This window comes from Delphinus delphis, chromosome 4 (genome assembly GCF_949987515.2).
Source record: "Delphinus delphis chromosome 4, mDelDel1.2, whole genome shotgun sequence".
In the NCBI taxonomy this organism is placed as follows: Eukaryota; Metazoa; Chordata; class Mammalia; order Artiodactyla; family Delphinidae; genus Delphinus; species Delphinus delphis.
Window position 1 is genome coordinate 12,480,731 of NC_082686.1, and position 27,820 is coordinate 12,508,550.

Here is a 27,820-nt window from a genome sequence, read left to right on the forward strand (position 1 = left end):
CCTATTGTTCCCAGTCATAATTCAAATGCATCTAAAATCTTTCCATTATGTAAAATGGTGACTGTAGGTTTTAGGTACATATAATCTTTATTAAGTTAAAGAAGTTCCTTCTATTCCTAGTTTTATATGAATTTAAAAAATCATGACTAGGTATTTTTTCAAATGCGTTTTTCCATCTATTGAGATAATTTATTTTTCTCCTTTAATCCGTTAATGTGGTGTATTACATAGACATGACATCAAACCATCCTTGTATTTTGTGTCTTTTTTTTTTAAGTGCAGTGTTGGATTAGGTTAGTTAATATTTTCTTTACACACATCTATGTCCATAAGTGAAATAAGCCCATCATTTTCTTACTTTGTATTATCTATGGTTAGTTTTCTGTTTAAGGTTAGATTAGCCTCATAAAAGATGTTGGGAATCTTTCCTTCTTTTTTGTTTTATGAAGCAAACTGAATAAGGTAGAGATTATCTGTTTCTTAAAAGATTGCAAGAACTTACCCGAAAATCACCTGTACCTTGGGAAAGGTTTGGTTATCATATCATTTTATTTAACAATTATTGGTCTATCCAAATTTTCTAGTGTTTTTTTTGTCAGTTTTGGGATTCTTATCCTTTTCCAGAAGGATAATTTGTTAACTTCTTGGAGTTTTGAAAGTTTTTGTGAATAGTTGTTTCTAAATACATTTAAATATTTACTATTAGAAACCTATGTTTGTATCCTGTTTTCCCCCTTTACTCCTGTGTCTTGTTGTTCTGCAGTTTTTCTTTTTCCTTCCTCATTTATCTTGCCACAGGTTTGTTTACTTAATCTAAAAAACAATCAGCTTTTGGTTTGTGAATATTCTTTATTGTTTTTCTCAATTTCTTTATAACTGGTTTCTCTCCTTATCTTTGCTACTTTTTTCTTCTTACTTCTTTGGGTTGATTCTATTGTACCTTTTCTAATTTCTTGATTTGAATATGTATTATCAGTTAATTTGTTTTCAACCTTTCTTGCTTTCTGATAAATGTACTTAAAGCTGTAAATTTTCCTTTAAGACCTGTGTCCCACAGACTAAGCAATGTAAAGTGTTCGTTTTATTGCATTCCAAGTCTTTCATAATTTCCCTAATGCTTCCCAAGGATTACTTAGAAGTTTTGTTTTTGTTTTTGTTTTCCCTCTCCCAGGCTTATGGGATTTTTTTTTTTTTAATTACATGACTTTTTTTTTTTGGCTGTGTTGTATTTTCACTGCTGCACGTGGGCTTTCTCTAGTTGTGGCGAGCCCAGGGGTTACTCTTTGTTGTGGTGCGCGAGCGTCTCATTGCGGTGGCTTCTCTTGATGTGGAGCACAGGCTCTAGGTGCAAGGGCTTCAGTAGTTGTGGCACGTGGGTTCAGTAGTTGTGGCTCGTGGGCTCTAGAGTGCAGGCTCAGTAGTTGTGGTGCATGGGCTTAGTTGCTCTGCAGCATGTGGGATCTTCCCAGACCAGGGCTTGAAACTGTGTCCCCCGCATTGGCAGGTGGATTCTTGACCACTGCACCACCAGGGAAGCCCCTTATGGGATTTCTAAAAACCTATCCTCTTATTATCAAGTCAAATTTTATTGCCTGATGGTCAGAGAACGTGGTCTGTACGATGTTGATTTTTTTTTTTTGAAATTTATTAGGGCCTCCTTTGTGGCCTAGGAGGTAGTCAATTTTTATGACTGTTCCCTGTTATTTAAGAACATGTATTCTGTTTGTGTGTATAAAGTTCTCATACCAGGTATTAGTTTGAATACATTGTTATTTAAATGTTCTATATTTTCTCGTATTTCTGTCCAATGACTAAGATGTTAGACCAGTTTTCACAATAGCTTTGAAATTTATCGTTGATATTTTAATCTCTTAATTGGGTATGGATTTTGCTACATTTCACTGTTCAAAGATTAGGGCCATCAACTCAATAACCTAGTATTTTTGAGCAGTCTGATCTGAAACCCTGGTCATCAACACAATACGTATTTATTGTGGCTATGACTCTTATGGGAATTGTCCTAGTAGGATGAGTGCGTACTTCCTGAATGGATTTGAAAGTATATTTTTAAACACGGGGGCATACCCCCCCAACTATAAAATACGGGATAATGGCTGGAATACACAGGCAGATTCACGCAGAATGTTCAGAAGCTCTTAGCCTCCTGGCCCATGACCTGCCTGTTCGTACCCCAGCTCCAGCCCCCATTCAATGTCACAGTGACTAAAATGCAACTACTAGAAATTCACTGGGGGAGTTGTGATCTCCAAATGCCCTCTTTTAAAGTGTAAAAATATTCATGGGTTGGCTGCAAGTTGATATTATTCTCCAACACCTTATGGTAAATTCACCAAATTTCTCTATCTTCTGACAGCTAGCTAAAAACAGCTTTCGTAAGGAAACAGGTTAAGGAGAAAGTGTGGGGAAGAAGGGGGACTTAGCCTAGGGAGGGAGGAGAAAAATGAACAATTCTGGAGGAAGCATTGTCCTGGGATATAAGTTCTGGGAAAGCTGCAACAACTGGGGCTTTGGGAAGATGGGGGCAGCAAGAAGGTGCTGTGTGTGCACGTGTGGGGAGGTGAGCAGAGAGTGGACTTGGGGAAATTTAAGAAGACAAGCATCATCTATGTCATGATTTTTATCGACTGGCCTCACACTTTGGTTAGTTCCATATTGGACAAGAGGGGAACATTTTCTGCTTTTCTTCAACTTTGTCTCAGAGGAGAAAAATAGACAAATACGATGCTTCCGTTTCCTTCTCTGCTTTACTCTCATTTCGGTAAGAAACTCACAACAACCTAGCCTGGATCATACTAATGTGATGTATCTATTGCTCAAATAATTCATTCGATAATTATTACATGGCCTTGTAGCATCTCATATCATCTTGGGTTCTTGGTTAAATTCTTTACTGTGATTGAACTTATCAGGTTATCACAATGATACTTATCATCCCAGTGATACTGTAAATCTCTCGAGGGTAAGTCTACCATGTAATACTTTTTGGAATCTATTATGGCTGGTTGTATAATGCAACGCACATAGCAAATATTGCTATAGGTTTACTTATCTCTTCTAGCCTATGGACACTATCTTTCACTGGAGTTCATAGTGACTGTTTTTGAAAGAATGCTTCATTCTTCCCACTGCTAAACAAGCAGATAATGGAACAGTTTTGATCGCAGGTAAGTGTCATATTAAAACATTCGTCACTAAAGAGACTAAAACTTGTATCAGAATAGAGAAAGGAATTCCATACCTCTCCTCTCTATAATGTGATTGCATTAACAAGCGTTTAACCAGATGAAATAATGCAGGGTAAACTCTCAGCTTGTGTACAGCAATACATCATTCTCACATCCTGAGAGTCCGTGATAAACATGCTTTAATATGAACTTGGTACAGTCTTTGATTAAGCTTCTCCTTTTATCCATTTCCAAAACTTGAACTTAACCTTGTAAGATTGAAATGGGAATCAATAAACACTCACTTAACAGATGTGAATGAGAAATATGGCCAGTGGAGATGAACTGGTTGTCTATTAGAGGCTGGACTCTTCCCTTGGCTAATTCACCACAGTCCAAGGACCAGTTCATAAGCTTGTAGATTTGAAAACCTGCATCCTGAGGCTTTTTGACAGCGTACTTAGTCAACTTGCCTTTTAGGATAGATTGACATTAACCAAGCTCAAGGCCCAGGTCTCTGTATTCATTTATATAGACACTTATTTTTTTTTGACTGCGTTGGGTCTTCGTTGCTGCACGTGGGCTTTCTCTAGTTGCGGCAAGCGGGGGCCACTCTTCATTGTAGCGCACAGGCTTCTCATTGTGGTGGCTTCTCTGGTGGAGCACGGGCTCTAGGCGCACGGGTTCAGTAGTTGTGGTGCACAGGCTTAGTTGCTCCACGCCATGTGGGATCTTCCCGGGCTCAAACCCGTGTCCCCTGCATTGGCAGGCAGATTCTTAACCACTTTGCCACCGGGGAAGTCCCTTGTTTCTTGGTTTTTAAATTGGGGTTAGGACACACGGGGTGAGTGGTCCACTACTTATCAGCTGGGTAGTACTGCCAAGTTCTCCCACTCTCTCTGTCTTTGTTTGCCCAAGCCCACACAGGCAGAAACTGAATAGTTTTTGAGTGTTTCCTACCTCTCCCTGCTGTCTCTTTGGTCAGGTCCACCCTGGTTGAAAACAAACTTGGTGGTTGGCAATTAACCACAGAAGAGAACCCATGTGGACAATTAGTCAGAATTAAGTCTGTCTTTGCTAACAGGAGTATTGCCCTTTACAGCCTGAATTTTGGGCATATCCCTTTCTCTTAGTACCACTGCAAGAGCTCAGACCTTTTCAGGCCACTCCTTCTGACTTGCCTACAAGGTAGACATTTCCACAGGCACAGTAGTCTTGTCAGGTGAGGGACTCAGGGTCAACCCCATAGACTTTTTCTATAAGAGACTCCGAAACTCCAACAGGCCACAAAAAAACCACGTTCTCAGATGCTCACTACAGATCTGCTTACGGAACACAGGAGGGTACTTCCTGAAACTAAAGGACAAGCTGACAGACAATTCCTGCAATCACCAAATTACTCATCTAATGGATCATGATTTATTTGAACACATAACCAAGTATTGATGAAGTTGTATTAAAAAATGCACCAGCCTGTTTTTACTTATTTATTTATGCCTCCATTTTATTTCAGAACATTTAATGTGACTCTCAAGCCAATTAATAACATCTTACAAAAACACACAGTACTTTTTTTCCCATCAGAGCAGTTTTTCATGCATTGCATCATTTTCTCTGCTCAGGACAGCTGGCTTTGCTGTCTCCATTTTAATGATGGTGGCTTAGATGTCCAGGCTGCCGTGCTGTCCACGAAGGGTTTTCACAGACGTTACTTCATTTGATCCTTTCCTCCCACCCTGCATGGCCGGAAGGGTGCCCGTCCTCCCATTAGTTTGGGGGAAGTGGAGGTCAGTCTGGGGCGACATCCCACCAAACAAGCTGGTCTTGGTCCGAGATGTGAGATACGCTAGGGGTCAGGGTTAGGGGAATCCACACGACTTCGGACCGGGTGTCTGACCAAGGACCTCCCCGCAGAAGCCCGCCTGGCATTTAGCCAGGGGCATCCACCCTCCCGGCCAACCCGCAGGGCCTCGAATAGGCAAAGCATCGAATCCCGCTGCATGTCAATCAGGTTCAAGAGGCTTCATCAGAGCGCCCTCAGGTCAAGAACTGATCTGACTGTGCTGCTACCACGCGTCTGGGCTCGGACCCTCCGGGAGTGAAGGACCTGGGGGTTCTTCCTTCCAAGAACGCTCGAGAAGGCCGCCGATGGGCCTCTCCCCGCCGCGGCCGAGCGGGGGTGTCGTGGAGTGTCGGCTTGCCCCGGGCAGCCAGCAAGCCAGCTGGATCATTAGCACCAAGGAGGAACCCAGGACGCCGGGTTCCCGCACCTTCACTACCTGCTTCCCGTCGGACAGCCCTTCTCAGAGGTCCCGCCCCTTCCGCCGACCTCCCTCCGGAGGTCCTGCCTCTTCCGCCAGCCCCGCCCCTTTCAGCCCACGTGTTGGCCCGAGACACGCGTTGGTTGTCCGCGTGTGTCCTGTTGTCAGGACCCCGGGTGTGTGGATCCCGGTGCGCCCCCGCCTTCTCGGCCATGGGGCGCCCCAAGAGGAAGGCCCCGGGCGGCCAGGACGGCGCGGCTCCCCCAGCGGGCTCAGCCAAGCGGGCCCGCACCGAAGAACTCACGGGCGTGCGCTTCAAGGCTCAGCTGAGGGACCCGCAGGGCGCTGGGCCGGGTGAGTGTGGGGCTCGGGGAAGAGAGTGCGAGCGTGCGAGGCTGCCTCCCGGCTTCGGTCTGGGTGGGGCCTCCGTGTGCAGACACAGCCGCTCCTTTCTGCAGAGACCAGTCTCCCGATTTGCAGTCGGGAAACCGAGACCCGGGTGCTTTCGAGTCCAGGGCGCCGACTTGCTTGATTGTGACAGTTCCCTGCGACTGTATGCTTCCCTTTCCTGGACAGCATCCCTCAGCAAGCTCTAAAATTCTTTACTGCAACTGCTAGGAAAGTGAATAACTGTACTACTCATTCACACAGCAGATTATTTGTGGAGTCCTGCCGGTGAGTCATCTCGGGGCTGTTCAGTGAGCAGGTTTGCTACTACCATGGCTGTCAGCTCTGTTTTCCGTAGCTCTGATTCTCCAACGCTCACACTGACCCGATAACAGGTAATAAGCTATCACATGAAGCCACCACAGGACTTGTCAGTTGACCCGGATTAGACTAGTGACTGATATAAAGCAGACTCTATAATTTCATTTTTTGAAAAGTGTGACCACCCATCACAACTCCTTGTAATCCGTTAGAAAGTATTTAATTTACAAGGACAAAACACAATTGAATATGCTAGTATGTGGAACACTGGCACTGTGTCAAAATGAAACAGTGACAGTGTTTTTCTCAACTGAAAAATTATTAAGTTAATGGCCAGAATACCCTCAGTTTCCAGTTTGTCGTCCACAGATTTTTATTTTTTTTTTTTTGCGGTACACGGACCTCTCGCTGTTGTGGCCTCTCCCGTTGCGGAGCACAGGCTCCGGACGCACAGGCTCAGCGGCCATGGCTCACGGGCCCAGCCACTCCGCGGCATATGGGATCTTCCCGGACCGGGGCACGAACCCGTGTCCCCTGCATCGGCAGGTGGACTCTTCAACCACTGCACCACCACAGAAGCCCCACAGATTTTGTTTTTAAACGTTTGATACCTGCAACTGCTAGCCAGTCCTAGGAAGATGATACCTGCTGTAGCACAGAATTATACATTTCATACATTCATTTGTTCATTATTTACAAGGGGTTGTTATTTGGTAGGGTAGAGATAAAATGGTGAGTAAGAATCACGTGGGCCCTGCCACCGTGAAGCTTATGAACGATCAAGTGGAAAGGCAGATGTCAATCCGTAAAATCATGTACAGACTGTTCCAGCACAAGTCCTCTAAAGGACAGGGATAGGAGACTTTCTGGTGGAAGAAAGAGCATGTTTAATTATTTGAGGGATTGTAACCTTAGACACGTTCGTGGTTTTGCCCAGAGCTCTGTACTTTGGGGCACTGCATTTGAACTGGTTTCAGAAGGAAACCAGGGTTGACAGGTGCTGGGTGCAGATGAAGGAGTTGGGAGGTGTGGCAGGGCTGAAGGCAGTGGGTGAAAGTGTGAATCCCTTGTGTGAGGCTCTGTTGGATTTGTGTTTGAATCTGGTCTCGGATTCTCCCTCCCTTTTGATATGTTCTCGTAACTTTCTGTGGTAGGATCACCTCACTGGACCATCAGAGAAGTGGATTTGATCAATGTTAGAGGGTTTTGTTTTCATCCAGGTGTTAGGGAAGGTTTTCTTCCTGTTGTGTTTTGTTTTGTTTTTTCCAGCTTTATTGAGATATTATTAACATATAGCATATGTAAGTGTCAGGTGTACAATGTGGTGAGTTGATACACATGTATAGCGTGAAATCATTACCCAAATAAGGTTAGTCGACACTTCCATCCCCTCATATAATTACCACCTTTTTTGTGGTGATAGCATTTAAGATCTACTCTCTTAATAACTTTGAAGTATATGATACGGTGTTGTTAACTATAGTCACAATGCTGTACATTAGATTCGTTGGACCTTATGCGTCTTACAGCTATAAGTTTATACCCTGTGACCAACATCTCCTCATTTTACCCATCCCCCAGTCCCTGGCAACCTTCACTTAATGCCCTCAGGGTCCATACATGTTGTCTCAAAAGGCAGAGTCTCCTTCTTTTTTAAAGGCTGCATAATATTCCATTGTATATATTTCTGTATATAGGTATAGATATCCCACATTTTCTCTATCCATTATATAGTCCCTTCATGGTGGTGGGGGAGGGGTGGGTAGGAGGGGAGAGCAGGGTTAGATTGCCAAAGGCCCAGAGGGTGCTCAGGAGTGGATGAGTATCAACATCGGGGAGGATGCCTGCATCAGGAAGTGTTCTGCTCTAAACCAGTGCCCTTGAAAGATGTTGCCTATGACTTAGTGGTGATGGAGGAAAGACCGTGTCCTAACTCTTGATGTCCCCGTCTCCTCCCTGCTCCTCTGTTCTCCATCTCAGTAAGCGGCACTTCCAGTCACCTGGATGTTCCTGCTGAAATCTCCCTCTGTTGCAGTAGCGGCTGAGATTGTTTCTAGACTGTCCTCGTTCACATTTGATCCTAACTCTCATTTCAGCCTTGGAAGCCTTTGTTTCTGCGGCCAAGAAGCTGCCACGAGAAGATGTGTATGATGTCGTGGAGGGGTACATAAAGATTTCTGTTGAGTGTGCAGAGATTTTCCAGCTCCTGAGTGGGGAGAAGCGCCCTGAAAGTGAAGTATGCTATTTCTGACCTGGCCTGATGGAGAGAAGAAAAAGTTAATGCTACTGTTGTGTTAAGCTTGATGAAGAGAAATGTGATATAAATTTCCAAGACATTACCAGCTTTCTACAGAAAATGATGCTCTGTGCCTGTGCTGTAGGGATACATTCATTTTTGCATTATAACCTTTGAAAGCATTTTAGTGGAAAATAGTAACTTGTTAGTGGTGAATAATACCAGAAGGAAAGATCATAGATTCTTAATCTAGATCCACTTAGTCTCACCGTGGTTTGCTTTAACAAAAGGGAAATAGGTAAAGACTGTGTGTCACAGGTACAGACATATATTGAGCTGTTGTTTTCTGGTTCCAAAGAGGTTCAAAACTTGGGATATTTATGAACCTGTTGAAATCTCGGGATTATTGCTATATGGCTGTAGACCTGAATATCCTCAAAGCAGGGAGGCTGAATCAGTAGCAGAAATTTCTCTTTTGATTTCATTTGGTTTAATTGTAAGCAAGCCTCTCTCTATTTAGCTAGACTATTGGAACAAGACTGATTCCAGAGCCTGGGGCCTGGCAGATCCCTGTGTTTGCCTTGGGATCTGGGTAGGCGTCATCCTGCAAGTTGAAGGTTTTAAACCTGCAGGTGGCTGTGGCTAAGACTAGAGGAAAACATATGTAGAAGAGGAAAAGAAAGGAGATGGTTCGTAAGCATTTCGGTTCTGTCTTTGCAGATGCTTTTAATATTTCAAGTTTTCGAGGCCATATTATTGCGGACAGCCAGTGACCTTTCCCATTTTCACGTGGTGGGGACCAACATCGTGAAAAAGCTAATGAATAACCACATGAAGCTCATCTGTGAGTCCCTGTATGCCTCGGGTTACAGGTGAGCTGCCCGCCTTTCCGTGGCAGGACTAGCCCTGGGCTTGGTCTGCCTTCCGCGCCCCACAAGTGCCCTTGACCTTTCCTCCACTCACAAACAGAGCGGAGCAGCTTCCGGGGCCATCAAGACTGTGGCTCTGCCCCTCCTTCTGTTGACCGGGCCCTCTCCTCCTGCCCTGCTGCTCTCCCTGCTGTCTTGGGAGACCTCCTTCAAGCTGCCTGTTCTTTTGTCCCGACAGCTCTTCCCCGAGGTCCTCACGGGCACCCTCCCTGTCCGCCTTCAGGGCTTTGCAGAGGTGTCGTCTCAGGGAGGCCCTCTGTGGCCGCCGCATCCACAGCTATACGTGTGCCGTAATCGACGTCTTGACTCGCTGTCTCCCTCCCCTAGAATTCTGGGTACCTGCGGGTGGAGGCCTTGCCCGTCCTGTAAAACGCCATCCTCCCAGCACCTAAACGGTGCCTAGCATGTAGTAGGTGCTCAGTAACCGTGAATTTGGGGTAACTGCAGGATGGGAAGGCAGCCAGGAGCTCGCATTTGGGGATGCCCACTGTGCAGAAGTGTTCGCCGTGCCCTGCAAAGGCAGGGGTGATGTGGGTCCAGATACATGACCGTTGACTGGACACAGACGCGGCCATCTTCTTCTGACCTTGCCTTTTGTGTTCTTAGATCCTACTCAAACTCAGATTTTTAGCTTCCTTTGAAGATTTCCTGAGGGTTTTTTTTAAAGAAAGAGTGTGTCTGCATGTCTCCTTCCTTCCGTTTTCTGGTTTGGGGGTAGCAGACCACACAGCCAAGTGTGCAGCTGCTTCTCGGAGGGTGGCTTTGTGTTTCTGCTGTCCTGACACTCCTGCTTTCCTTCTTGTCTCTGAACAGGATGGCTCGAGCCTGCCTGAACCTGATGGCCGCCATGGTGACCCAGGGTCCAGAGGCTGCCAGGGACGTCTGCAGCCATTTCGATTTGAATAAAAAGACCTTGTACACGCTGGTGACCAAGAGGGATTCAAAGGTGAGGAGTGCCAAGCGTCCTTTCCCTTTGAGGGGGCCAAAGTGTTTCACGTGTCCTCCTCTCTCTGGCCTTGGTCCTCGCGTGGATGGGGCGGGAGGCCTCCCTCCCGGCTGGCGGTGAGGGTCCGGTCGCCTGCAGAGCCCGAGTGACAGGGACGTCCGACACCAGCTTCTCTGGGGGCTCAGCATCGCAGTGCCTTCCTGGCCTGTGAGGGTGATGTAGCTTGTGAGCATCTTCACAGAGCAGTGGAAACGGTCTCCATGCGCCTCGTGGTGAGGCCCTGGTGGTGGCCTGGTCCTCCCATGCGGGTTCCATCCACTTTGTAGAAAAGCCTTGGGAGGCCAAGGCAGTGACCTCATCAAAGACGACGTTTATGGCTTTTTACTATGTTTCTTGCGTCTCCCAATTATAAGTCTTATAATGAGTAGGGGCTGGCTTGTGCCGGAGAGAATGCTTGGTTTTCAGGAGAGCTGTTAAAAAAAAAGTTCCCTGGTGGCTCCAGAAGTTTCACTGGGGTTTGGAAAGGTTCTTGAGGAAAAAGTACGCGTTTCAGGACTCGTAGGCTGGTGCAAGGGCATCCGCCCGACGTGTGCCAGCTGTAGGCTGCCGAAGCGCCTCTTCTGTCTGTGCGTCCACTCTCCCTGCTGGTGCCCCGGTGGCAGTGCCCCACAGCCGCCCGGGCTCCGTGCTGCACGCCCCCTTCCTGAGCACCAGGACCAGGCCACAGGGGCCCACCCCGGTCTGCCCAGGTGGAGGAGCCACGTTAGAATAAGTGACCTGCGGCCAGGCGTCACCTTGTTCTCCAGCGCTTCCCGGGGGTTAAGAGTTTCTGCGTTGCCAGGTAGTGGACTGAAGGTTAATCATGGTAACAACAGTGCTGAGGGTTTTCCTCGGTTATGAATAAGGTTTTCTCTGAGGAAAAAATTCCAGGTTTCATGGATACTACGATTAATGTGTCAAAAGTTCCATTTAATGAGTGATGGCTCCTGGCGTCCAAGTGCGTATCTAATAAAAGGAATGTGTGTGCTGTTTGCACGCTAGGGCAGATATCATGGCTCTTTGGTCTTCCCTGGCAATCAGCCTGGCAGTAATTACCTGTCAGAATCCCTTCCCTTTCCCACCCCGTGTCTTGACCTCAGCCAGCCCAGCCATCTAAGTAAAGTACATGTCAGTGGACAGGCCAGTCGCCAGGACACAGTGTGGGAGAGCCCAAGCTGGGCTTCCCGGCCTGGATCCAGCTGCAGGACGGCACATGTGCTGCTTCATCTCAGGGCCTCGCAAGTTATTCTACATCTCTCTTGATCTGTGAAACGGGAGTTGTTGTTGAAATGAAAGTGTTTTTACTTCCTTTAATCATTTATATCAAGTATCTTTGATACTCTGTATATTGTAGGAAATGGTTTCTAGACATTAAAAAATTTTTCTAGTATGAGAAATATCAGGGACATTCAAAAATAGAGAACGGGGCGCAATGAATTCCCACGTACCTGTCATCCAGCTTCGGACCCTGTCACCCCTCCCACCTTTTGGGTTGTTTGGGGGCAGTCTATTACAGCACATCCCACATATATTTCACCGTCAATATTTCAGTGTGTGTCTCTAACAGAAAGAACATTTTAGACAACAAAACCACGGTGCCATCATTGTACCTAACACCATTAATAATTTCTCAACATCATCTAGCGCCCAGGCTGGCCTCAGCTTCCCCCGACTATCTCAGAAACGTCTTTACACTTCGTGGTTCCAATCAGGGTCCAAACAAGAGCCGCACATTGTGTTGGTTGATATCCTTCTTAAATCTCTTCATTTCTTTGAGTTTTCTGCCTCTTCCCCACCTTTTTTTTTTTTTTAATGCCATTTAGTTATTAAAGAAGCTGGGAGATAAATTTTTTTGAGTGTTTTTAACATTTCGGAGGGACTTAGTAAAGCTTCATGAAGAAAGAGGATTAGGAATATTTTTTCATCCAAAGAAAGCATTGTTAAAAGTCCTGTGCCAAGAACAGTTTTACCAAATATGTTTTGGTCTATTTTAGACAGTGTTTTGCAGAACAAGCCATAGAGTTCAGGATGTTTCCTTCCTGGGATAATCACCCTGTGAATTCACAGGGTAGGAATGAAGAGTGGGCGTGTGGCCTTCTTGCCTTTGATGGAGTTTGCTGGAGGTGGAAGGTGGAGGCTCCGGGGCAGTGAGGGGCTGTGGTCAGGTGGAGAGGCCTGGTGGTGGCTGCTGGAGAGGGGCAGGGGCTATGTCTCGGGGGTTTTGTCCTCCACAATGTCAGGAATCTGAAATTTGGGGTTCTCTGGGATATACGAGATGGATGCCAGCAGGTGAGAACTAACCTCTGTTTCAGTTCAGAATCCATCGCTGGAGGCCCCCCTGAGAGGATCTGGTCCAACTCTGCTGTGTTTGCGCAGGATAGAAAGACCTGCAAGGGCAGGTTGGGGCCAACATTCCAGGGCCCTGACTCCCAGTACTTCAGTGGAGGAAAAAAACCTTAAAACTTGTGGAACCTTTCCTACTCTCTGGGAAAGGGTAAAACCTAATTTAATTTTATAAGGCAAGTTTTAGCATTTTGCCAGAATTCTTTTGAAATGTAAGGTGTACGTAGACCAGGATAACAAGTTAACTGTGCTTGAATTAGGTGACACGTTTGTTTGAACGGTGAGACGTCTGGATGGCTTGGGAGCAGTTGTTACTTTAAGCTTCCTGAGGACAGGGGCAGTGCCTGAGTCACCTTTGCATCCTCTCAGCCTGAGTTATGGCGTCTTGAGTGTAACTGGTGTTTTATTAACATCGAGTTGGTGAGTGAAGCCCTGGAGCGTTGCTGACAATCTGAGGAGTGCAGCTCACTTTCAAGACTTCAGCCATCGTTGTACCCAAAGTCCATATTGTGAAGAGGCCCACAGGCTGGTCCCCAGAGCAGGAGGGTAGTTTGGGGCTCTTAGTGTATTTGGAATAAAGCAGCATTGATCTTGTAAGGTCTTGCTGACGTGTGTTCTGTGGCGTGGTTGGAGATAAACTCCATCAGTACGAGGAACGAGCAAGGCCTCCACCCGGATGTTACAGACCAGGGGTCGGGTGCTCGTTCTTTTCTCCAGAAGAAACATATCCAATAAAACAAGACAGAATTAATTAAATACATAGAGGCCTAAATGGTGCCAACTACGGTCCTTGCACCTTGAGAAAAAGTGGAACAAAAATGCCATGGGACCCCCGAGAAGAAGGAACTTCTCTGTAGGCAGATGTGAAGTTGGGCATGAAGCAGTGTGTTTGTACAGGTATTTCGCATCATTCCAGTTCCAGTACTTACTCACTTAGTAGTTATGTAACCTTAGATGAAGTTTTTAAAACCTCAGTTTTCCCATCTGTAAAATGGGTATTGTGGGCATCTGTACCTCAGATCGTTATAAGGAGTAAATGAGATAACAGATGTGTAGCGTCTGACATAGTATCTGGCACATAGTAAGTGCTCAGTGAACGTTATTGATATCATCACCATCATCATCACTATCATCACCATCATCACCACCATCACCATCATCACCATCATCATCATCATCATCACTACTGCCCCCACCTCTGCTGCCACTACTAAGTGGAATGGGACTCTTGGAAGGCGGAGACTCCTTAGTTTTTTCAGGCATTCGGGGCAGTGATTCTCCGTGATGTTCACTTACTTCTTGTCATCAAATTAAAGTACCTTTGGAATAACTGAAATAGGGAAAAGTTTTCGGTGTAAGCAGTGGAGGATCTGAGCATATGTGCTAGTTCTGGTCCAGCTGACGAGACCTGCATGATCATATGCTGTGGGTTCTTTGGGTGTAAAAAACGAATGTGAGACACAGGTTTGTCTTAAAGTTACTGGGAGGGAAAACTGATCAGGTGGCCCTAGTGGTTTCCCCTGAGGTGTTGTCTGTTGGTCATGGCCTTTGGGCCCTCACTGAGGATGCTCTCCTGGGTAGTGGCTGATGCCTGCGGGACAGTGCAGATTGCAGTCCTGGGAAGGCCATGGTGGGTTTGTAATGAGACAGCATCTGTAATTTATAATATAAATTTATAATATAAAAGCCAGACGTCACCTCATTGATGTCTCATCAGAATCAGCACTAGCCTTTCCATCATCTCTGGATTTTCAGAAACATAGATGTATTGTTTCATTACACGAGAGTAGGTCATATCCAGACAGGCTGAGAGTCTTCTGCTCTATACCAAAGTGATCCAGGAACTAAAAGTGTGTATATATTACAGTCGGGGAAGGGGAGACCTGTACTTCTGTATTTAGAGAGAGTTTGAAAGAGAAGGAGAAATAGAGGGGAGAGAGCAAAGAAAAAAACCCTTTGTTTACATAAAGAGATGACCAGTGGTTTTAGACTTAGACCCGCTAATGGCACAAGCCCGGGAGGCCTCTGTGATACTGGGACGGGCGGGGCGTGCCTGCTGCGTGTCCCTACTTCCCTGGGGGGTGTGTGTGTGTGTGTGTGTGTGTGGATATGCACGTGACCTGCGGGTCTCCTTTGCCCCCAGGGAGTGCACGACGTCCGGCTGGCCTACATTCAGTTCGCTCTTTCCTTCCTGATCGCAGGCGACGATAGCACAGTCGCACAAGTGCTGGAGTTGAAAGGTAGGTGTGTCTCTTTGTCTCGGGGCACAGCCTGCCTGTGATTGTTTTGAAAAACCTACCACAGAGCATTTTGCAGGTTAATAAAAGTCTGCAGCCTCTGCAGCTGCCGTGTACACTAGGGTAAAGGGTGTGTGTGGCGCAAGACTTTGGTCAGCGCGGTTCTGATACCGCTGGTCAGTGCGGACAGAGATATCCCTGTTTCGCTAGCTGGCTGCTGAGCGGGCCTAACAAAGGAGACGTGCACACTTCAGAGACTCATGCAGACAAAGGAGGCTTTATGGTTCCAGAAAGTACATGGATTCATAGCCGTGGCTACCCTGCTTTTCTTAGTAATTGTGTTTTTAAAAAATGCCTCGTGTTACCAGAATATTAGTAGTAGAGCTTCAGAGAATTCCAACAGTACCACCTTCTGATGCCAGTGTCTCTAGAGCGAGGCTTGGCGTAGTTTAATCTATTAGGGCTACTTGTGTTTTATCAAGACTGTGAATGGCAGCGCGGAGAGGACAGTTGTCCAGTAAGATCCCCCGGGATCACGCCCTGTCTGGGATGAGGAGCCGGTGTCCCGGCTGGGACCCAGGCACTTGTCGGGGGAGGGACAGCGTGGGGCCGCCAGCCCTTCCCCCACCTCCCCCAGCGAGGGAGCCCAGAGCCCCCTCCGGAACGAGCTGCAGAGACCATTTACGAGCAGGTGCGGGTCCTGCTCCCGGGGTGTCGTCGCCCTGGTCTGGGTAGCGGCCCCTTGGAGGCGATGCTTCCTTCGCGTGGTGCAGTGGACACGTCCTGCTCGTTGCCGGGCCCGTGTGGGATGCCCTCTGCAACCAGGGCCGGGCGTTTCTTCAGAATCCTTCTGGGTCTTCTTGGCGTCTGGCCATTTATTAAATAAAGGACACTGATTTGGGCTTATCCATCCATGCTGCTAAAGGGGCAGGGATGCACTTCTGTTAAAGTTCCTGCAGGGCAGTTGGGCTGGTCCAGCCATTCCGCATCTAGTCATTTATACTAAGGAAATAGTTAAGGATGTGAGCAGAGGTTTTGTTAGGGGACATTTTTTCTTATTAGCTGAAAATTGGACTCCTCCTAACTACCCACCAGCAAGGGATTGAGCAAATTGAGGGCTGGTCACAAGGAGGAATGCAGCTATTAACAGTGATGTAGAAATATATATATAGATGTCAGATTTTTTAAGGATATAGGATTGGGTGTAAACTCAGTTATAAAACTGGTAAAGTGTGATCCCATTTTACTAAAAGTTAAGTTTAACAGAATATGGATATGTCAGAAGGTTAACAGTTAACTGGTAACCCAGACATCAACAGTGTTAACTTTTGGGTAGTGGAGTTATGGTTGATCTTAAATTTCTGTCTGGTATTTTCTGAATTTTTTTTTTTCTAAGAATAATGAATTTGCTTTTGTAGAAATTATGTGTGCCCATTAAGCATGTATGGAGGAAGAGAAATTGTAATTGCTTTGCTGCTTTTCACCAGTATGTTAGTAATGATACAGCTTCAAGCCGTGGAGGCTGAGTCCTTGGTGATCCCAAAAGTATGAAGAGAAAGCAAGTTCTACCACCAATCAGTAAAGTGACGACCGTCACTTTAAGTACATCTCTGAGCAAGTGTAAGCGAAGAGAGAAACTTTGGAAAACTGTAATCGTACAATACGTTCTCTTTCAAACCGTCAGTATTAAATTAACTTTACCAAAGTTAATGAGAAAAGGAAAGTAAAACAGAACTAAAGGAACTATTGAACTTTAATGGTTCAGTCATTGTTTTGCCTTCAGATATTTATTTCCTATGACACAAAAATAGTTTTTCCTACTGTGAACTTGTATAATTAAAAAAGACAAAACTTAAAAAACAAAAAAAAAGGCAAGTAAATGGCATTGTTTGCTGTACCATTTTAAGAATGGTACAGCAAACAAACATTTTAAGCAGTAATGGTCTCTCATCGGTTCTCATTCAAAGTATTTTTGAGTCTAATGCTTTGAAACTTTTACTTTCAGAATTTATTCCTTGCATCTTTAGCTCGGGCATGAAGGAAGATAGGATCTCTACCATCAATATTTTGTTATCCACACTGAAAACGAAGGTACGTTTTTGGTGATCAATGTTCCTATCATTTGTTTGCTCCAGTGTTTTACAGGACTTTAGAGCTATGACATCGTAGGTTATATGGGTTGTTGTATAGGTTGAATGGGAAGCCGTTTCTTAAGCAGAAACTTGGTGGTGATGAGCCAGTCCTGAAGGGTGCAGGCACTGAAGCCACCACTTCAGTTCAGGCGAGGCTGCTGTTTCATCGCAACAGGAGAAAAGCTGCTCCCTGCTCCCCGCTATTTCACAGGAAGCCACTGGGGTAACTGAGCTGTAAATACAACTCTTCTTCGTTTACTCACCTGGCAAAATGTTATTTTGTGTCATCTTGCATGTTCTGCCTTTCACATGTATCTTACAGAAATTTTAAAACTTGCTGAAAGGATAACTGTCTTTGATACAGAAGCCCCTTAAATGATCAGTTAGAAAAACTCAATGATCCTCCCAACATAAATAGTTGTCAAAAGGCCGTGAACTGGCAGCCCACGTAAAAATGGCTAATCAGCATAGCATTTAGGGCTTCTCAGCCGGGCGCGGTTCTGCCCTCCATGGGCCATTTGGCAATTTTTGGTTGCCATAACTGGAGAAATGCAACTGACATCTGGTGAGTAGAGACCAGGGATACTGCTCAACAACCTACAGTGCGCAAGACAGCCCCTCACGACAGTTATTTGGCCCAAAATGTCAGTAGTGCTGAGGTTGAGAAACCCTGATTCAAAGCAGTGCAAGTAATGAGGTACAGGTCTTTGCACCTACCAAATTGGCAGTGACTTTTCAAAACAATGATATTCAGTGTCAGCAAAGATGCTTTGAGTCAGGTACTTTCCTGGAGGAAGTGTTGCAACCCCTCTGGAAGACAGCAGGTCTAGCAGTATGTGTCAGAGGTTTTAAACGTGTTTGTACACCTGGAGTGAGGGATGGGATTGCCACAGAATCACCCGGGGAACGTATTTGAAATACATAAACCCTCAGAGATATGAGCTGGGGGGGTGGGTTTGTGTGGAGCTGAAAACTGATGCCGCAATTCCAAGTCCAGAGTCAGGGATGCAGGGCAGGCTTTGTACAAGGATGCTGCTAGTCATAGCCAGAGTTTGGAAGCAACCTAATTATACACACCTGGGAAATGGTTAAATAAGTTATAGTCGCTCATAGGATAGAATGATGTTCAGCCCCCAAAGTGATGTTCTAAAGGAATTTTTAATGATGTGGAGACAGCCCATGCTGCATTAAGTAGAAGCAAGCACAAAACTATAATTAAGTATATTCTCAAAGAAGCCAAAAAAACCCCACCCCAACAAGAACCTAACACATACGCACGTATGTTTTGTGTGGTTGATGGGGACAGGGAGGCGGAAGGGAAATGTACCCAAATGTGGGCTGTGAGTATCCTAGGGTGGTGACAATACTGGTGAAATTTTCTCTTTACGTTCTTTCTTTTTCTGGCTAAATATTTTGCCACAGGCCTACATTATTTTTATAATGACGAAATCCAATAAACACGATTTTAAAAATCAACTTCCTTGAAATTCATTTGTTTTTTTGTTTTTAGGTAGTTCACAATAAAAATATCACAAAAACCCAGAAGGTGCGTTTCTTTACCGGGCAAGTACTGAACCACATCGCGTCTCTGTACAGCTGGAAGGGGATTGTCGACGTGAGCCTGGAGAACGTTGAGGTACAGTCGTTTTTGGCTCTCGCTTGGCCTCACTGTTAGTGTGTGATACCCAGAGCCGGGACACTGAAGAATCTACACATAACGCCTGCCTTCAAGAAACTCCCCCATTTGATGTTTCTTTTGGCTTGTGGTTATGTTAATTCCCAACTCAGATGCAATATGATTTAAAAAAAAATTTTTTTTTTTACAATAAGATTTTTTTCTAATCTCTGAGGTATCATGATATTAGACTTTTTTTTTAAATGTGAAAACCATCATTCCCTTTAGCTGTGTGGCATCTGAATTTTCCCTACAGCTTGCAGAGTAGACGTACAGGGTTGATCCCTGCTACCTCTCCCGCCTCACTTACCTCTCCTCTCCCATCCATTCTTTTCACACTTTTCCAGCAGTTGGAGTTTCAAGGCCTGTTGCTTCTACTTCAGGATCCTAAGTACCTAGGGAGCCTCAGTTTCCTCACCTACTGACATGTGGAGTTGACTTTGTAACAAGTGCTAAATTAGAACAGTTGCTCTCGCATGGACCCAAAGCCAGTGAACTTTTTAATTCTCCTCATTTTGAGTTTCCTCAGGGTGTTTCTGAACATGGACTTGGCCAGAGTCATGAAGGCTCAGGCTTCCTGTTAACTCTATGATACTTTACCTCTCAAGAGCCCACTGTTTTGCTTCCTTTTATCTCCACGACTTGCCTATGTCCTCTTGTTTTGGACACGTTTTGTACGTTCTATAACCAGGAAGCCTCAGGGGCTTAATAAAAACACTCCCAAATGTGGAATTTTATTCAAAAGAGCAAGAGAAATTAAGTCATTCATAAGCTTGTTTAAAAATACAGGTTTAAACTTGCTCCTCTTAAGAGTTTTTGTTTTGTTTTTTTTTGGCCATGCCACGTGGCTTGTGGGATCTTAGTTCCCCGACCCGGGACGGAAGCCGGGCCCAAGGCAGTGAAAGCGCGGAGTCCTAACCACTGGAGCGCCAGGGAAGTCCCGAGTTTTTTTTTTTTTAATGGTTCTATTTTATAGGTGAGGACATTCAGAATCAGGGAATTAAGTGATGCTCTCATTACGGGTTCCACTCTGGCATCCAGACCCCATCCTGAAGCTCTCCTGGGGCCCATTAAGAGTTGCCTCATTAGAATGAAAGATGCCCCTATCACCTAGGAGATTCTGAGGGATTTAGGAGCTCTGTGCCAGGAACTGGAGACGATGACCAAATATTTATTTCTTCTGTCGCAGTATCACAATGCAGAAGCAAGAAAAAGCTTAGAAAAAATGTTCTATTTAAAGCATATGCTGTAAACAGAGAATCTTTAGTGCTGGGGATCCTAATACTGATGTGCTGTGTACTTCCTAACTCAGTGATGACTTCAGCTGTCTCACCCACAGTTTGCTCATTCGTGAGATGGGTGTCATCATGTTTGCCCTGCCAGCCTCACGGGGCTGCTGTAAGGATTATTGTGAAGTGCTTGGAAACAGTAACAAATGACAGAAAATCTCAAGTTATCTGTAGTTTCTTGTTGTTCCAGCAACTCCCTGTTTGTTCAACTTTAAAAAGAACATTTTAAGTTCAATTTATTTAAAGTAAAAAACAAACAAACAGAAAACCGCAGTTGACCCGTTTTTCCCACCCCCTTGACCCCCACTTCTGGCAGCCACTAATCTGCTCTCTGTATCTGTGAGCTTTTTTAAAAAATTGTTATTGTTTTATTTATTTATTTTGTTTAGATTCCACATATAAGAGTATTTTTAAATTTTGATTGGTGTTTCTGTTTTTCGGTGGGGTTTTTTGTTTTTGAATTACACAAAATGTTTTCTAAGTTGCCATTAGGCATGTGATAGTGTCCAGTTTTTACCCTGTAGTTGTTCGTAAGACTTATGAACTTGGGATTTTCACTGAATTTCTTTGAAACCCTCATAGACTTCTGCTGAAGACGCAGGGAAAACCATGGTGAGGGAGCTTGTTCATAACTTCCTGATGGATCTCTGCTGTTCACTCAAGCATGGGATTAATTTTTATGACGCGTCTCTTGGTACCTTCGGCAGGTAAAGTGCAACGCCCGTGTGAATCCCGAGTGTGAGTTCTCAGAGGTCATCACATACGTGGCTTACAGTGGAAATCTGTTAAATAACGGAACTGTAGTGGGTTAGAACTAGCATTGTAGGCGTTATCTGACTCACTTTAGGGATGAACTCAGAATAGGACCCAGAGCGCTCCTGTTCGTTGTGTGCCCTCGGGGCAGAGTCTCAGGGTAGCAGTTGACGCAGACACACGGTGTGAGGTGTCTCACCCGGGAAGGTGCTGTGCGTGTTCACCCGGCAACTGTGTGTCAGCTGGATCTGAGAATAATTCTGTTACCTCCTCCTTCCCAGAGATGGGGTGCCCTCTCATGCCTCCCTGCAGTCCTAGCTGGGTACCATTGCTACCCCAGTTTTGCAGATGAGGAGGATGGGCCCACAGAGGGCAGGCCGCTCACCCTGAAAGTGGCAGAGCTCAGACTGGAACCTAGGAGATCTGGTTCCCAGCCCACACTCGTGACAGCTACACAGCCCTCGTCTCCTCGGGGCCAGCTGCTGATGAATTGGGATTTCACAGTTTTGTTTTTACGTTTTATTTCATATTTCACCATTATGATAACATTTCATCAGTAAGGAAACAAAGTCCACAGCTAATGATTTAGATTACGTTCTTTTGGACTTTCTCTTTAGAGTCCTAGACCTATAATACATATCCACGTTATTAATATTTAAACCAGAACGACCTACTGTTAGATATATTGTTCATTAACCTGCTTTTTTCCCATTTGACAATTAAGAACATGGGACATATTTTCTGGTCATTATGAATGACCCTTAGTTTTACCCCCTTGACATTTTATTATAAGGATAGAGATGGTTTGATTCGGTTTCAACCAGTCAGAAGATGACTGATCCCTCATAATGGGATTAATTTGGTGGGGATTTTTTTCCCTGCTTGTGGCTTTGAACTTGTTTTGATTCTGTGATTATTATGAGTTAACTTGCCGTCATTCCTTTTTCTTTTAATTTTGTTTTGGTGATGTTGTAGCTTTTCTCTCATCAGTGAGAGTAAGCTTGTTTTCTGCTGAAATGTAAGCGCAGACTTTTTGAGTCTTAATGTAATATAACACCATGCTAAAAAGGCTCTTTTTCCCTATTAAGGAGACCCATAAAATAGATGATCATTTAATGAGCATATTGAATCAACTAGTGGTTGTGGGTGTGTTTAAATAAGCTATGGTTTATGTAAAATTTTTTCAGCCACGGGCAAAAGACAAATGTTTGTGCTTAGGAGAGAGGAAGGGAGTTTTGTTTGTGGGGTGTTAATGGAAAGCTTTGAGAAAATTGAAATGCCTCCTTTCCCAGTGGTCGTAAAGCTCCCGCGTTTCCTGCAGGTCTCTGTGCAGATGTCACCACGTCAGAGAGGCCTTCCCTGGCAGCCTCTTCTGAGACAGTCCTTCCACTGTCACTGTCCTTTCGCCTGGCCCTTGCTTCTGATGGTGACTTATCACCATCTTGCATATTTATTTATTTGCTTGTTCATTACCCAATAGGCAAGAATTGGTGAGAACAGAGACTAGTCTGTTTTGAATCCCCAGAGCCTACGACTAGTCTGTTTTGAGTCCCTGTGTGCCTGCCTGGCACACAGTAGGCATTGAAAGCGAGGCATCGCAGTGTAGGCAAGGGTTGGCAAACTTTCTCTAAAGGTCCAGATAGTAAGTATTTTAGGGTTAGTGTGCCATACAGCCCCTAGTGTGGCCACTCAGCCGTGCCATTGTGGTACCCAAGCAGCCATACTGTAAATAAACAAATGGGTGTAACTGTGTTCCAATAAAGCTTTATTGACAAAGGCAGGTGGTGGGCCAGAGCTTGCTGAGCCTTACTGTGGAGGTTCAGAGAACAGTTTCTGGAGTGCCTCTGAGACCTCAGCGGGTTACTGCTCCTCTCTGCCAATGTTGCCTCATCTGTAAAAAGGGAATACAATTAGTGCCCACCTCAGAGAGAGGCAGTGTGTGGTAACTGCCTCGAGCAGTGCCTGGCACGTGTTGCAAACGCTGAATTAAATGCTATTCATTTTATTACATCGTTCATTAAAATTGTGTGCGTGTCTAGTATTTTTGGCACTCTCCGCAAATTTTTTTTTTTAAGTTTCTAGGTAAACCTTTTTTTTTTTTAATTTATTTTTGGCTGCGTCAGGTCTTAGTTGCGGCACGCAGGATCTTTCATTGCGGCACGCGGGCTTTTCTCTAGTTGCGGCGTCTGGGTTTTCTCTTCTCTAGTTGTGGCGCAGGCTCCAGGGCACGTGGGCTCTGTAGTTTGCGGCACGTGAGCTCTCTAGTTGAGGCATGCGAGCTCAGTAGTTGTGGCACATGGGCTTAGTTGCCCCGTGGCATGTGGGATCTAAGTTCTCTGACCAGGGATCGAACCCATGTCCACTGCACTGTAAGGTGGATCCTTTACCACTGGACCCCCAGGGAAGTCCCACTCTTTGCAAATTTAACATTCCATGCATTTGAAAGCACAAACTATGTTTTGCTCATGATATTTTCCTATTAAGAATTGTAAGCTTTTTAAAGGATAGCTTTCTGATCAAAATTATACTCTAAATTCAGTTGTTTTTTTTTGTTTTTTTTTTTTTTGCGGTATGCAGGCCTCTCACTGTTGTGGCCTCTCCCGTTGCGGAGCACAGGCTCCGGACGCGCAGGCCCAGCGGCCATGGCTCACGGGCCCAGCAGCTCCGCAGCATGTGGGATCCTCCCGGACTGGGGCACAAACCCATGTCCCCTGCATCGGCAGGCGGACTCTCAACCACTGCGCCACCAGGGAAGCCCTCTAATTCAATTTTTGAAAAATTTTTATTGTCTGTAAAGTGTCATATTGCATCTTAGTTTTGGTCAGTTTATAAGGGGCTGCAAAACAGTGGTGATCCCAGAAGCCATCAACATGACACGCCGATGAGGCAAATTTTGATTTTTTTCTGGATGTTATGACTTCCCAGGGACAAGCAGATATGAAAAGGCATCTTTTCTTAAAAGGTATCTGGGGGTAAAACCTACTTGGCCATGTAGATCCTAGGCCAGGTGCTCCCTTTCTCCAAGTTTTAATGTCTAGGTTTTCCTGTTTTTATCATCTTCTTATATTTTTGAAAACTACTTTGGGACAAGTTTTGACTCTTTTCATACAGTAGATTATTCCCCCTATATTAGCTTCTTTTGGCTGTGAAGTGGAAGCGTAGGAGTTTGAAACTAGCTAGAAACAGAGGAAGCAGAAACCCATGGAAGGACTCTGTGCCACGTGGTTGAGTTTTAGAAATAATTTCGTGGCACTCTGGACCGTGGCAATTTGTGAGCACTTCATGGGGAAAAAAACGTAATCTTTTTTTTTTTTTTTTTTTTGTGGTATGCAGGCCTCTCACTGTTGTGGCCTCTCCCATTGCAGAGCACAGGCTCTGGACACGCAGGCTCAGCGGCCATGGCTCACGGGCCCAGCCGCTCCGTGGCATGTGGGATCTTCCCGGACCAGAGCACAAACCCGTGTCCCCTGCATCGGCAGGCGGACTCTCAACCACTGCGCCACCAGGGAAGCCCAACCATAATCCTTTTGAAAGAAAAATGCGTTCTCTGTATTTTTATACTTAACGCACACGTACATCTTTACATATGTGCTTTTTTGTGTGTGGTTGGAGGGAAGTGGTCAGTAAAATCACAAAAGAAAATTTTCAAATTTCCTCTTCTTTAAAAGTCAGCTGGAACTCAAGGGAGGGAAGGAGAGGTGGGGAACAGAACAAGGTAGAGACTTTTTCAGCCACTCAGAAGTAGAGGGGTGAAGTTCAGGCCCCCTGGTGGAGAGTGGGAGCCCTACAGACCATGAAAACACCTCACTTTCTGCTGGGAGGGAAATTCACCAGAAATGAAATTTGCCCATCACTGTGTCACAGCCGTGTTTACTGAGCGGAGCTACCCCTGTCATCCTGAGCTCTCAGTGCTTTGTGAAGACTCCCTGCTCCCCCCTCTCTCTTCTCTCTCTCCCTGGCAGAGGAGGAAACCTGACTCTCCTGCACTTCCTGCTGGGTTTGAAAACTGCAGCAGACGATGAGCTGGTCGCTGAACTTGTGGTGAACATCCTGAAAGTGTGCCCGGACTTACTGAACAAGTACTTCAAGGAAGTGACGTTTTCCTTTCTCCCAAGGGTGCAGTCCACTTGGTCCAGTAACATCAAACTGCTAAACAAGGTGAAGGCTATGGGCATTTCGAAGTCTGCAAGATGGGGTCGTGGGCGGGTGGGTGTGAGGAGTTGGTAGCGGTGAGGGGTGAGTGACATTCTGATAAGCTCTGCAGGGTGAGGAACTTCTTTCAGCCGTTCTTCGGGGCGTATTTTAGATGATGCTAATTTGGTGTCTTTATCCTCTAAGGACGTTTGACTTTTCACTGAGCTGAATTTTGAGGTTTATGCTTTTGAATCGGTTGAGCCAGTTTCATCTTCTTCAACCAGATTTTGCTCAGAGTGAGATCTTGATGAGTTTCGGCACAGTTGGGCTGGAATTAGTGAAGTGTCTGAACTGTACAATAGTTTTTAAAGATTGCCATTTCAGGTACTTAGAACAACTTGAAATAAGCTGTGAATTTGTGGTCTGTTCAAGTGGATATGAATTCATTTCCATCTGATCATAGGTGTCAACCTCCCCTCACCTACCAGAGGGAGTGCCTGCTACAGATTCTTAGGCAGCACTGCCCCACTCGCTTCACCTCTCTCTGTCTCTCTCTCTGTCTCTCTCTCTGTCTCTCTCCTCTCTCTCTCTCTCTGTGTCTCTCTCTCTGTCTCTGTCTCTGTCTCTGTCTCTCTCTCTCTCTCTCTCTCTGATTTATGGACTGCCTAATGGTGACACACCTGGGATTATTTTCTTGTGCTTTGACCTGGGCATGGGGTTACCTGTAAAACAAACTTTTATTCACATAGTCCCTCATTTTCCTTGAATGCCTGTGTGTGCGGTGGTCCCAGCGTGTACTTGGGTGTTCGCTTTTTTTTTCTTTTTATGGCCACACCACGTGGCTTGCGGGATCTTAGTTCCCTACCAGGGATCGAACCTGCACCCTTGGCAGTGAAAGCGCTGAGTCCTAACCATTGGACCACCAGGGAATTCCCTCCCAGTGTGTATTTGGGACAAGAAGGAGGCACTCTGCCCCCCACTTTGGTGACGGTATCCCTGTGGCCACCACCCCTGTCGGGAGCTGCCCTGCCGCTGCTCTCCGGAGGGGCAGGGGCAGGTGCACGGCCGTCGCAGGGCAGGATGGGAGTCCTTACTTCTCTGTCTTCTAGCCTCATGGCCCTAGAGAAATTACTTAGACTCATCGAGGTCCAGTTTTGTCATCTGTAAACATGTTTTATCTTGATAGAAAATATCCCTACCCCAAAGTGTTGTCATAAAGTGTTGAAAAGATGACATACTTTGTTAGGTGCCTGCCAAGTGCAGTAACTGGTGAGTAGATAATCCGGTTGTGAGTTCTAGCAGTGACTTGTTTGCCAACAGAGGTTTTAAGAGGCTCCCCAGACCACAGACCAGGCTCTCCTTTGAAGGTCGCTGTCCCCAGTAACAGTCTCATGACCCGACTTGTCTCTAACAAGTGGATTTTGGGGTTAATATTCCAGACCTTGTGGCGAGCCTTGGACCTTTATTACTGTAGTTGTTTCACTGCAGTGGCTTTACTGTTGGGTGCCTACAATTAGACAGACTCAGGCTTGAAAGCTAACCTCCGCCACCAGCTCATTCTCTGTTCTCCCTTCCCTAGATCTACGCCGCCCAGCCAGACATCTCCCGGGCGTTTCAGACCAGAGAGTTCATCCCGCTTCCCCGGCTCCTGGCCATGGTGATGGTGACCACCGTGCCCCTGGTGTGCAATAAGATCATGTTCACCCAAGCACTGAACGTGAGTGGGGACCCTGCCTCCAGACTCTCTCCCGCTTGCCCCACCGGCCGTGCTGGGGACTGTGCCGAGAATACCGGCCTGCATGCACTGGTTCGTGCTTTGTCGGAGCCTCTGAGGCTTTCCATGGGTCCACTCGCCCGCGGACGGTGCCCTGGGGCCCGAGGCACGTGCCTGCCCTGCTCCAGCACAGAGCCGGGACGGCAGGACCCCTCCATGGCTCTGGGCCTTCCCAAGGGTGGGAGGGGAAGCGTGCTCAGCTACAGCCTAATGTCATATGTTAAAGTCTCACAATTTAGGGGCTCTGGTTAGGGCAGGACTGAAATTTGCCCAGCAAATCCTTTCTTTTGTGGGTTAAATGAATAGTGTTAAGTTTTCTGGGGAACATTTACTTTGAGGACCAGCTGTTGCAGGAGTTTGGGGAGGACATGTTCAAGGAAAAAATTGATACTTCAAGTCCATGTCATTATTTATCATAAAGGTTCCCGAGTCCCATCAGAAACCACACTGTGAGGGACCCTTGCATTTTTCACCATAAATCATGGCCTTAGGTGAACGGCCATGAATGGTGGGCATACGCGGGTCCTAGGCCAGCCAGCCCCTCCTAAACCCAGGTTGCCTCGAGACCCGCCTGGGGGAGACCAGGTGCTCAGAGGAGTGCAGGGCCTGGGCTTTCCTCGGTGTGGGTGGAGTCCCCATCCTTCAGGCAGGCTGGACCAGGGTCTGCCGTGGTGGGTCGGCTCCGGTGGGGGGGGGGGCAGTTACCGTAAATTGGCGAAGACTCACTGGACTGTGCGGTGGGACTGAGCATTTCTTGATACCCATCCAGGGGTTGTGCTGAGAGTGGCCAGGGGGCCGTGGGGAGGCGCTGGAGTAAAGAGGAAGAGGCCTGGGTGGGACCAGCCAGGAAGGCCTTTTGCTGTGGTTGCCAAATCCTAGAATCAAGGTGAGGCCCCAGCCAGCTTGCCCATCTGTTTTGTGAGAGGCACAAGGTATCTTATTCCAGGGACTTGCAAAGTAGAGTTGAAAGGAAGGTGTCGTGATGCTGCCTCCTCACGGGTAGAAGACAGTTTCAATCCGGCCGGCTGCATTTACACCCCCCCTCGAGCTGACCCCGCTACATACCCCGGTCTGGGATATAAAAGGCTGTCTCGCTCCCTGTCACGCTGTTTCAGGAGAGAGGGGTTGTGCCCCTAGGAGGTGTTGCATCTGCCGGACGGGGTGGCCATGGGGCGGGGA

The 27,820-nt window shown here is 46.2% G+C and overlaps 1 protein-coding gene across 1 annotated transcript in view; it reads left to right on the top strand.

Annotated features, from left to right (window-relative positions):
* The first annotated feature begins 5,566 nt into the window (after positions 1–5,566).
* The window catches only part of URB1 (URB1 ribosome biogenesis homolog), a 64,916-nt gene continuing 42,662 nt past the window's right edge, over positions 5,567–27,820 (top strand). The window contains exons 1-10 of the mRNA XM_060010390.1: positions 5,567–5,800; positions 8,251–8,390; positions 9,111–9,262; positions 10,133–10,265; positions 14,791–14,887; positions 16,890–16,975; positions 18,527–18,652; positions 20,563–20,687; positions 24,696–24,891; positions 26,447–26,584. Coding sequence (XP_059866373.1) covers positions 5,659–5,800; positions 8,251–8,390; positions 9,111–9,262; positions 10,133–10,265; positions 14,791–14,887; positions 16,890–16,975; positions 18,527–18,652; positions 20,563–20,687; positions 24,696–24,891; positions 26,447–26,584 — 1,335 coding nt within the window. The 5' untranslated portion in view covers positions 5,567–5,658. The remainder of the gene's footprint in view (positions 5,801–8,250; positions 8,391–9,110; positions 9,263–10,132; positions 10,266–14,790; positions 14,888–16,889; positions 16,976–18,526; positions 18,653–20,562; positions 20,688–24,695; positions 24,892–26,446; positions 26,585–27,820) is intronic.